The 12,260-nt window shown below is 42.2% G+C and overlaps 1 protein-coding gene and 1 non-coding gene across 2 annotated transcripts in view; both read right to left on the bottom strand.

Moving 5' to 3' along the window:
* Positions 1–1,282: 1,282 nt before the first annotated feature.
* On the bottom strand, positions 1,283–1,386 carry LOC114237583 (U6 spliceosomal RNA). Its single transcript, XR_003623119.1, has one exon. It is a non-coding gene; the product is annotated as a U6 spliceosomal RNA (small nuclear RNA).
* Positions 1,387–8,678: 7,292 nt separating this feature from the next.
* The window catches only part of C1H1orf105 (chromosome 1 C1orf105 homolog), a 21,453-nt gene continuing 17,871 nt past the window's right edge, over positions 8,679–12,260 (bottom strand). Inside the window, 2 exon segments of the mRNA XM_007165373.1 lie at positions 8,679–8,824; positions 11,774–11,845. Coding sequence (XP_007165435.1) covers positions 8,679–8,824; positions 11,774–11,845 — 218 coding nt within the window.

Raw genomic sequence — 12,260 nt, 5'->3', positions numbered from 1 at the left:
CACATGACACATGCCGACAACAGGCTGAGAGAACAGAGGTCTCTGCCTGGAGCAAGCACATGGCATTCCCTACCCTGGGAAAACCCAAGACGAGGCTTGGCTTGGCTTGGCTTGGAGCCATTTTTATCCCTCAGAAGGTAGAGGATTCCACAGAGGAATTGCTACTTTGAACTTAACTCTAACAAGGTTGAGGTGATTGATTGCAAGGAAATATGAGATATACTGTGTTGAATAAGAACTGGGCACTGCTTACAATCAAAGAGGCAGAGTAGGGTAGTGGAAAGAGCTCCAACTACATGCTCAGAAAGACCTCAGTTCAATTCCCAGCTTGGTGTGAACTTGGCGAACTTATTTAACATTTGTGAGTTCAATGTCCTCATTCATATAATGGGGATAATAACTCTACCTATTTTGTAGGGTTGCTGTAAAGGTGAAATGTGAATTCACAGTGTCCAGCATGTAGTAGGGGACACAATAAGTGCTCAGCTGATCATTTATGAGCATACAGTATGAGTTTGATAAATGTTAGTTTAAAAAGTCCGCTTTCCAAATGTTAAATGAAAATTTGTTTGCTCCTGCGGTCAGAGACTCTAAATGGAAACCATGAGTGCTATTGCATCAATCCTTGTAGGATGTTTTCTTTTGTGCCATTTGGCTAATTAAATATTTTATTCTTTACAAATTAATGGGTCATGGACCTCCCTGTTGGTGCAGTGGTTAAGAACCTGCCTGCAATGAAGGGGACACGGGTTCAATCCCTGGTCCGGGAAGATCCCAAGTGCTGCGGAGCAACTAAGCCCGTGTGCCACAACTACTGAGCCTGTGCTCTAGAGCCTGTGAGCCACAACGAAGCCCGTGCGCCTACAGCCCATGCTCTGCAACAAGATAAGCCGCCGCAATGAGAAGCCCACATACTCAACAAAGATCCAATGCAGCCAAAAATAAATAAAAATAAATTAATTAATTAAAAAAATTAATGGGTCATGATTGATAGTAAAATAAGTTTAAAAGCTGAACAATTTACCAAAAAAATATATAAAAATGATCCTTAAACATATTGCAAACACGTCTGATCTCATAATTTGAGAAATACAAATTTCAATTACACAGAGAAATTACATAATTTCTCTAAAATTGATTTAAAAATAAAAACTACTACCACTGTTGTCGAAGATGAGGGAAACAGGCACTTGCATACATTTCTGGTGATAATATAAATTAGAAAACTCTCATAAAGGGATATTTTGCAATATCTAATAAATATACATATGAGCTTAGCTTAAAAAATATGGAACGCTTCACAAATTTGCTTGTCACTCTTGTGCAGGGGCCATGCTAATCTTCTCTGTATCCTTCCAATTTTAGTATACATGCTGCTCTTATTATTGAGACAGATGCTTTTATCTTCATTATAGAACACAGGAGACCAAGATTCACAGGGGTTAAGTAACTTGGCCAAAGTTACACAATTATAAAGTATCACAATTCCGAGTTTATCCCTGTGATTCTATCAACCTGATATGGTCAGAGTGTTATCTCATGCTTATCAGAAGTTCTTATTGGTAGTTACATAGGGATTTGATTAATAGACAAGAAAAATTAGTAATTTTTCAATAAATGGCCCGTACTTGGTAGCAGCATTTGAGATTACCAACATGAAGACAGACAGTATCTAAAGAGGTCTTTGGCATTCTAAAACACAATTATCTTGGTCTCTTTGACAGGCAATTCATTGAAAAAAAGAAGTTGAGGTATCGTTTTTTTAGATTAAAAGAGCCCAAAATGCAATGTGTCACCTTGATTTGATTTGGCTTTGTTCAAAGCCATGATAGACATGTTGGCAACAAATTGGGGAATTTGAATATGGATGAAGTGGAGAAAACAAGCAGGAATTATTGTTCATTTTTTGTTACTTTTGATAAAGGTGTTATCCTTTGAAGGCGAATTTTGCAGGGGTGGGGTACAGAGCTGCAAGTGGTAAAATGAACTATCAGTGGTAAAATGTCCTGTGTCTTTATTTTTAAATGATTGAGCTAAACAATATGTAAGTAGAGGAAATGTGACAAAATATTGACAATTGTAGACCCTAGGTGGAGGATACATATGTGTTCTTTGTGCTACGAGTCCTACTTCTCTGTATATTTTAATGTTTTCATAATAGAATAGAGATTTAAGCAAAGGCCCTTGAAAATCGCTGATCTAAAGGGAGGGCTTTAGAGTCATGCCATGGGGTTTGGCTCCTGACGAGGCTTGTATCAAAGACTGAGAGGAAGACACAGGACCAGAGAGTCAAACTTGGGAGGACTAATGATTGATGGAATCTAGATTTGAAAATGGCTGGAATCTAGCCAGGGGAACCTTAATAAGGAAGAATACAGTCATGCATATAGGTTTTTTAAATATTAGCAGCCTGAGGAAAGCAGTCAGAACAGCTATTCTCACTAAAAGGACAAAAAGGCTTTAGTTGGTGGCAAGTCAATGAGAGAGAATGAAGTGATGCAGCTGCTAGGACAACTAATGCCCTTTTAGTCTCATTTCTGGAAGCAGGAGATCCAGAACAAGGGAGAGTGATGGTCACACAGCCACATCCGGCCAGGTCACATCTGGAGTTTTAGATTCCACTCTAGGTCCCTTGTTTTGAGTGGCACTGGGGTAGGTCCAGAGAGGAAGACTGGGACACATCATACTAGCCAAAGAACCTGGGGATCATAAGTTTAAAAAAGACTAAGGGTCAAAAAGTCCACAAATAATAAATGCTAGAGAGGATGTGGAGAAAAGGGAACATTTGTATGCTGTTGCTGTGAATGGAAATTGGTGTACCGCTATGGAAAACAGTATGGAGTTTCCTTAAAAAACTAAAAATAGAACTACCATATGACCCAACAATTCCATTCCTAGGCATATATCTGGAAAAGACAAAAACTCTAATTGGAAAAGACACATGCACCCCAATGTTCATTGTAGCACTATTTACAATAGCCAGGTCATGGAAGCAACGTGAATCTCCACTGACAGATGAATGGATAAAGAAGATGTGGTACAAATGTACAATGGAATACTACTCACCCATTAAAAAGGAATGAAATAATGCCATCTGCAGCAACATGGATGGACCTAGGTTATAATACTAAGTGAAGTAAGTCAGACAGACAAAGACAAATATTATATATCACTTATATGTGGAATCTAAAAAAATGATACAAATGAACTTAATTACACAACAGAAATAGACTCAAAGACATAGAAAACAAACCTAAGGTTACCAAGGGGGAGGTGGGGGAAGGGATAAACTAGAAGTTTGGGATTAACAGGTACACACTACTGTATGTAAAATAAGTAAACAACAAGGACCTACTGTATAGCACAGTAGTAACCTATGAAGGAAAAGAATCGGGAAAAAAGTGTATACATAACTGAATCACTTTCCTGTACACCTGAAACTAACAAAATGCTGTAAATCAACTATACTTCAATTACATAATTAATTATTCATTTACTTTAAAAAAGACTAAGGAGAACATGGTCATGCCACCAAATATTTCAAGGGTTTTGTGCAAGAGACTAGTCCCATGTAGGCAGTGCCATAAAAAAGAAGCAGGTGCACTTGTTACAATAAAATGAAGCATTTTTGTAGCAGTGCCCAGGAAAGGACTGTGTTTGTTAAATGGACAGCTTGGGTGGATCATTACTGCTCCTGTTTAATGTAAGGAGAACACTGGGGAACTGATGCAAAGAGAGAGGAAAAATAAGTGAAAGTGCTTTGAAAAGCTTAAAATGCTACATAAGCTTGAGACATTTGTTACTACTTGCCAGAACTAGCATTTCAGTAGCAAAACTTCCAAGGGCCAGAGATAAAATTTATCTTTGACCTGGATGCTTGCCTGAACCTTGTATATAGTATCAAGGACTCCTTTGTCTGTTTGTCAGGAAGATGAGTAATTATGTTGATAGTTTATCAGATTTCCAATTCCAAAGCTAGAAATCCCCCTGGCAGCTTTTGAAGGGATTTTTTTTTTCTTTTCCTCATTTCCTCTTATTTTTGTTTTTGAGTCAATGAAACATTCATGTGGTTTAAAACTCAAAGAGTAAAGAAGGGTGTACTATGAAAAATCTCCTTCTGCCAATTTGTGTCCTCTAGCCGTTCAGTTCCACTCCTAAGAGCCAACTAATGTTACCCAGCATCTTTCTTGTTTTTTAGACACTCTTACTCTTCATGTAATTTTCTCCATGTGAGAATCTGGGAAGCAAGGAGAGAGTCTTCCTCTCTGTCCTCCTCCTTGCTCCTCTCAGATTCTCAGCAAGGGATCTGAAAGTCACTGACTCTCTGGCCATGTGACATCCCATAGGATGCTCACTGTTACACAGGACCCAGGCGAGGCCAATCCCAAGAGGTTTCGGAACAAGTTTTCCTCGAAACTGCAAACATTTGCCAATGCCTTATTTCACCATTCTGCACTCCACTGGCCAGGCAGTTAAACCTCTTGCCAAAGACTCTGCAAAGAACAAGAGATAACATCGTGTGCGTGGGTGAATATGTCTATTTCTCCTCTGACCAACTTTCCTGAGGAGGTCACACAATTGCAACTTTGTTCCTGTCCAGAGGGCTGGACGGTTGGTGCTATGAGAACGTTATTGCTGCAATCACCAGGGTTCAGTTTATAGTGGAGAGTAACTCATGCTTATTCCCATACTGGCCTGTACACATGCTCTTCATTTGTGTATATGTGTGCTATGTCTCCAATGATAAGTTAGTCAAAGACAGGGTCCTAATACCTAAACCTTTTGTATCCTCAGATCCCCAAATACAAGGATCTCACCTCTTATTTTTTCATATTGCTTAGCAACTGAGAAATGGACTTTTCTTCCTTCTAAGTATCTCTTGCGTATGTGTCTGGATAGCTCCCATGGGGATATGGTGGGAGCATGAGATACTGTTCTCATCCTCATGAAGTGACACATTTTTCTAGAGAGGCAAGAATTACACGTATGAAACAGGGACAGTACTTACTAAGGTGCGAAATTAAGATGGGCTTGAGGGGCACATGGTTGAAACATGATGGATCATCTCAGTTTTTTCTAGAGATTAGTTAAGTTTTATCCATGTCTTTAATCTTGATTCTTAAGACTGTAGTTTATAGATTTATTAACAGAAACAAGTCTGTGCTTCCTCTTCTTCTTGGAAATCTTCTGTATTCTGTTGGGCAGGGCCGTCCTCATCCTTCAGACCTCCTCCAACTGGAGTAGCTACATCCACACAGGACATTCTAGACAGGGCTTCCTTAGGAGGAGACAAGGCCATTCTTCCAACCCTGTTACAATTCTGCTCCTTGGAGTTATATGATTCTTGCACATTTTCAGGTAGATGGGCAGCTCTAATGTGTAATACCACAGGGCCCAGGAGCCAACAGACCCTTGACAGGCCTCCCATGAGCTTTGACAGTCGGGGGCCAGGGAAAAGATGAGGGACCCTGATGAGGGCAGAGGCAGTAAAGGCCTGTGGGATTTCCCAAGGTTAAACTGGGGACTGGAGGTGACAATGGCTTTGTGTTACATACTTGATTTTTTGCATGGATTCTCCTAAATACAGAATTTCTCTCCATTTCTGGCAGTAAAAGAACTGTGCTGATGGTTTGCTTTTTAAGTTCCCTGTTGGGGTGAAAGAAGTTAAAAAGTAGGAGTAAGTCTGACTCATGTCTGTAGATTTTTATTATAACAAGCGTCATTTATTTTTAAAACAGCAAAATCTGGCTTTAGCCTTGAAATAAACAAGTCTACCCAAGATTATCCATGTTAAAAAATAAATCTGAAGGGCTTCCCTGGTGGTGCAGTGGTTAAGAATCTGCCTGCCAATGCAGGGGACACAGGTTCAAGCCCTGGTCCGGGAAGATCCAGCATGCTGCGGAGCAACTAAGCCCGTGCGCCACAACTACTGAACCTGTGCTCTAGAGCCCGCGAGCCACAACTACTGAGCCAGCGTGCCACAACTACTGAAGCCCACGCACCTAGAGCCTGTGCTCCACGACAAGAGAAGCCTACCGCAATGAGAAGCCCACACACCGCAACAAAGAGTAGCCCCTGCTCGCCGCAACTAGAGAAAAAGCCTGTGTGCAGCAACAAAGACCCAATGCAGCCTAATTAATTAATTAATTAATTAATTTAAAAAAAAAGTCAATACCACGAAATTTTGAAAACCTGCTGCTGCCTTCTCTCTAATCTCTGCCAAGGGACCAGATTTCTCAGGTAGGTGAGTTAAAGCATCCTGGCATCGCTTTCCTTGGAAGGCTGAAGATGCAAGGGTATATGCTATATACTAGATGTTCTCAAAGCATGGTCTGGGGACCCCTGGAGTCTCTGAAATCCTTTTTGGGATTTCTGTGAGGGCAAAATTATTTCCATAATAACACTGAGATGTTATTTACCTTTATTACTTTTCTTGCCTCCCAAGGGTATGGTGGAGTTTTCCAGAGGCTACATGACATGTGATGATGTTATCACTCTGACAGAAACTGGAAGGTGTACTTGTGTATTTCTGTGTTTTAAAATTTCTCCATTTTAATTTATAATATGATAATTGTCAGTGGATATAACCCACTATTTAGGAGTGCAAAAGGTTTCTAAGATCAAAAATTTTAAGAACCATGATACAGACCAGGAGTCCCCAGCCCCCAGGCCGTGGACTGGTACCAGTCTGTGTCCTGTTCGGAACCGGGCCGCACAGCAGGAGGTGAGCGGCAGGCTAGCGAGCAAAGCGTCATCTGCCGCTCCCCATCCCTCACATTACCGCCTGAACCATCCCTCCCGCTGCCCCACTGCCCTGGTCCGTGGAAAAATTGCCTTCCACAAGACTGGTCCCTGGTGCCCAAAAGGTTGGGGACTGCTGATATAGACCATCATTCTCAGTCATCATGCTAGAACACTAGCAAACACCATAATGTTATTCTTTCTGATGAGAGTTTGGAAACACCCAAGTATTCTAGATGAAGACTTCTTAAGGAGATTTAGGAAGCATTCTATCTGTCTAGGTATATAATATTCAGATTACCTCAAAAGCTCTAAAAAATTGTGCTGGGGGCTTGTATCCTTCCCTAACATATGGGTATAGGTGCCCCAAATCCTTTTACTGGATATGCTAATTTGCAAAGAAAAAAAGAGAAGGAAACATTTTTATCTGTGATTTGTCTGTCCTTTGACAATCATCTGAAATGGGATCATAATTCATGCATACAGCCTTCACCTTGAAAGGCAGTGCGTGCTATTTTTGTAATTCTTGAACTCTAAATGAACTGAAACCAAGAATCCATAGCCTACCAGGAATATAGGTCAATCAAGCAAGTTTTTCTGGTTTGGGAGTTTGTGTGTGTGTCTGTGTGCCTGTGTGTGCCCACGTGCGCACAAGAAATGAGGTCAATTTGGTCGCCAGGCCATTTGTTAGATAGTTCTGAATCCCATTCTTCAAACACAGTCAGCACAGAGGTTGGTTCTCACATGTTGGCCCAGTGCCCATTTAGTCAGGAACTAGAGATTCCATAAGGCCACTGCCTCCTAAGCAATGGAAGGGACCTTTTTGTTTTTTTAATATATTTATTTATTTATTTTTGGCTGCGTTGGGTCTTTGTTGCTGTGTGCAGGCTTTCTCTACCTGCAGCAAAAGGGGGCTACTCTTCCGTTGAGGTGCGCGGGCTTCTCATTGCGGTAGCTTCTCTTTCTGCGGAGCGCAGGCTCTGGGCGCGTGGGCTTCAGTAGTTGTGGCACGCGGGATCAGTAGTTGTGACGCACGGGCTTAGTTGCTCTGCGGCATGTGGGATCTTCCCGGACCAGGGCTCGAACCCGTGTCCCCTGCATTGGCAGGCGGATTCTTAACCACTGCGCCATCCGGGAAGTCCTGGACCTTTTTTTTATACGAGCCCTCCTGAAGCTGGGCATGGAGCACGTGTGCCCATAAATATAATAGTTACAAGCCTAGACTCTTCCTTTGTCTCCCTCACACACATGGACTACAACAGAGTTGGAGATATATATCCTCAAACGAAAGTAACCAAACTACCAAATACAAGCATTTGTTTTGGATTCGACTGAACACAGATTAGACGAACATCTGTTACATGCAAGGCACTAAAGAAGGTGGCATGAGGAAGGCAAGACAGACACTGTTCCTGTCCTTAAGGGTGGCAACAGCTAATCACCTGTCATTTTCCAGTTACTGCATCCCAGTGTCCTCTGTCATCTATCAGAGTTAACTGACAGAGATAAGGACAGAAGGGTGACCTCCATTTCTCTCTTTTATTCTTATTAGGCTGAATTCATGAGGGACCTCCTGCGGCCATCTCTGGCCCCCTGCCCTGAAGGGAGAAATAATTTTCACAGAAAATTCATGTCTTAGAAACAGAAAGATGTTGTCTATTATAAAGAATCTTTAGCAAAATAAAATGAACGACACTCAATATGTTCCATTTTAATCAACACATCTTTATAATCATGGATGTTAAACCATTTTGTTTTTAGGAGAAATGAGTGATAAGACAATGGCAAGAGCTAGAATTCTAGCAACAGTTAGGAAGGCAAAACTGAGTCATCTTTTTCATGCTAAGAGGAAGTGATGAGAAGACACTAGTGTCAGAAACTGGCTTGGTGAGGATGCTTTCTCTCTGAGAGTCTGGAAGGTGATGAGCTCCGACCACTCACTGCCTCATTGTCTTGCCCACTGGTTCCTTTCTGGGCAAGGAAGAGAGTTGCATCTCCTGCAGAGTTTTGTAGGCACCTGACAGCAGTCCACGGAAGACAGCTGTTCTGGGGCCCACAATGGGCAGTCTGTAGCGAACGCTCTCTGGAGGACAGTGTAAGAAGGAAGGACAAGGGCTCCTTAGAGTCTATTTTTTAAATCTACTCAAAATAACCAATGTCACCAAAGACTTCTTTAACCTTATAAAACAGCTTCAAAATTCACATGAGAATCCCTTTTACTAGAACCATCTTAGCCCCCACCAACTTAAGCTTTTACAAATCTTGTCAAAGAGGCCAGAAAGGAGTGCTTAGAAACATAACTCAAATATTCAGAGACATTGCCAAGTAAATTATAAATGAAGATAAAGTGTGTCTGGAGTTGTAACATGGGTCAAAGGGAAAAGAGGATTCAATTCTCAGAAGACTTTTCAGGGACACATATGTGGTTCTGCTCTTCAAACCAACATGATCTTATGAAAGGCTACAGTAGTGGAAAAGTACTTGTATTTCAAAAGGAACCTTCATTTTATGAAATAATTTATTTTAGGGCTCCTTAAAATCCTTACCATCCTGACCTCTTCTTTGAATATGAGTTTATATACAAAAAGTTGGTTAATATTCAACTCTTCGAGAATACTCATTGTGAAGGAGAGTAAATCAGTGCATAAAATAGCATCTTCCCATTGGAAATCACTGAATGACTAAGGGAACTGGAGTCCTGAATTCTCTGGAAGAAGCTCTTTAGTCCAGCTGAATGAGAGCTAAGAGATGTCACAAGATCACAAACCTAGGACCCAGTTCAGTGTCATTGCTGTAATGAAGAGGAAACAGGTCCAGGGTCATGATGGACTGAGGACCAGAACCCAGATCTCCTTAATCCTAACCCTCTGTGCCATATCTCAGCACCGGGCCAGGTGGTAGACCTAAGTCAGGTGGTTAGCAGCTCTACCAATGTTTATGGACAAGAGCCTGTGAGTTTCATGGAACTCTGGACTCAAGGCCAAAGTCAAGATAAACAAATCCAGAAGAAACCCCATCACTTAATAGAGATAGGCTCTCTCCATTTACTTAGTTCTCACTAATAATTATCGAGGACATATCAAGTTTAGCTGAATCCAGAAAAATACTAGAGATTACTGTCATGACCAACAGAATGAGTTAGAGTCACTGGCAGTGATGTTCGCTGGGATGAGTCAGCCATTTGGTATTTGCAGCATGTCCACAGGCTACGCAGCACAGGGACGTGTCTAAACTGTATAAGCCAGTGGGGCTGGGGCAGTGTCAGCAGGTTTTCTGGGTCAGTCAAAGGTGAAGGCTGCTTGTATTGAGTGTCTGGCTCTTGGGGGAGGGGGAGGGCAAAATGTTTCTCTGGTTTTAAAGGTGGGAACACAGAGACCCGGATAGTTTCAACAATACGGCCAAACCTGTCTAGCAAGACTAGGATCTGAATGCAGGTCTCTTTGCTCCTAGGATTTTTCTTTGACCTCAGAGAGCACATACAAGAGCAAAGCTCAGCTCAGAAGGGTTGCGACTGGAATCACCTGCAGATCTACCAAGCTTCAGCTCCATAAGCACTCTCTCTGAAGTCCCACCTCCAACACTGCTGTCCTTGGATGAACTCTATGGGCAAGAACGAGGTCTGTCCAGAACATCATGTGCTGATCTATGTACACTGAGTCTAGTTCTTATACTGGTAATTGAAATACACTCCCAGGGTTAATAAATTGATGAAAGGCATCTTATCACACTGTTCTGTAGAATCAGAAAATAAACATTCCTGCTGAGGGAAGGGCATGTAATTGTGTGTGAGTGTGTGTGCACGTGTATGTGTGTTTTATCCTTTGTGAGGCAGACCTGAAAAAATTCAGGTTTAAGGGGAACTCAGAATGAATGTATGGCTGGTACGGAGAACCCTGAAACCAACTGCACATGCCTGTCACCCAGTGTTCCCTAGGCTTCAAGAGAATGAAGTGGTTGCAGGCAGATGGGGGGCAGCTTTCATTGGCAGGACGCTCTTAGCTCTTGGATCTTCAGTCCACTTTGGCTAAATGAAAGTCACGAGCGAGGCCAATATTTCTGGATACATAAGAAGGGATTGGGACCAGCAGTCTTTCACTCCGCTAGAGTGCTTATCTCCTAACCTCAGCTGTCGCCTGCGTCTCTGTTCCTCCCTTTTGACATCCCTTCAAGATATCCCTTCTACCCTCAAATTTCCTTTCCTGATGTCCTCTCAGTTCAGTTCTGGCTCAAGCTCCTCTGCAACCTCCCAGGATAGAACTTAGACTTTCCCATCAGTACACAGTGAACTTGATTTTTCCTTACTGTGTGTATCAAATAAGAGAAAAACTGAAAGTGGCTTCAGTTAATCTGGGAGCAAATGAGAAGATGGACAAAGTTACTAAAGTGACAGCCTATACTACATCAAACCCTTGAATCATATCACTCCCAAGAATGACCCACCCCCTCTTTGCCAGCCCAGTGTTGGCTTTTCTAAAAGATAAGACTTAGGTCAATGCTGAAGCTGGAGATAGAGTCGCGCTGTCCTTTTTTTCCATACCAGCACATGAACATAAGAATAGCGCTGGCCAGCTGCCAGGAGAAGGCAGGTGTTCTAGGGAGCCTGTGGAAGGGAAGGCTCAGGGCTTGGCGAGGCCATGCCATGGGTGTGGGGGACACATCTCCCTTTCCACCTTAATTGGGTACTATCAAGACTACCTGAGAAGGGAATTAACTACTTTGTGCCCCGTCCCTATGGACATTCTTCAGCAAGTGGATTATGGGGCTCTTTAGGAAGAATGGGGCAGAGCCCTGTGGCGTGGAGAGGACCTGGGAAGGAACACGCCATGGATAAAGGCAAGTGAGGCCTGAAGAGGGGGACAGGTATGGCTGGAGTGAAGGGAGGGCTGTGGACCAGTCGAAACAGGTCAAGAAGCAGTATGTGAAAGAGAAGGGATGGAGAATGGAAATTTGTTCAGAAAATTTAGAAATTATCTTAGGTATTACTCTGGGGGTGGTATGTCTCCCACTACAAGTACTCCAAAAGAAAGCAAACCTGTTGGGATGTCATCACGAGGACGTTTGGGTACAGTCTGGGCTTTTGGTGGATGAAGACTCATCATTCTGACTGGAAGAAGCAAGAATACACATCAGTGATTTGGCTAGGGCTTGGTGGAAAGGAATGTGTCATTGTACATTTTAAAACACAGGTGGTCTCTCGACCCCAGCACCTGTTAACCTGGTGTTCAGACCACTTGGAGCAGTGTGAGATGACTGGCCAAAGACCACCACTTCCGAAGCTCCCTTTACTTTAGTAGTATTTTCATGGATTTTGATAAAAGCTTCATTTAAAAAAATGTTTTATTCCACTGTCAGATAATATATGGTCTGAAAGTAGAAGGGATTAAGGAGAGAATCCTCCAGTTCTCAGAAAAAAAAGTAACAACACTTCCAGATCAGTGCAAAACTGAGAATATTTTGTTTAGAACCTTCCAATTCTCGAGAAAAATGTCTTGATCACTCCCTATTTCTCCTGGTGGCTG

The sequence above is a fragment of the Balaenoptera acutorostrata genome, chromosome 1 (assembly GCF_949987535.1).
Source record: "Balaenoptera acutorostrata chromosome 1, mBalAcu1.1, whole genome shotgun sequence".
In the NCBI taxonomy this organism is placed as follows: domain Eukaryota; kingdom Metazoa; phylum Chordata; class Mammalia; order Artiodactyla; family Balaenopteridae; genus Balaenoptera; species Balaenoptera acutorostrata.
This window is presented reverse-complemented; position numbering and strand designations above follow the sequence as displayed.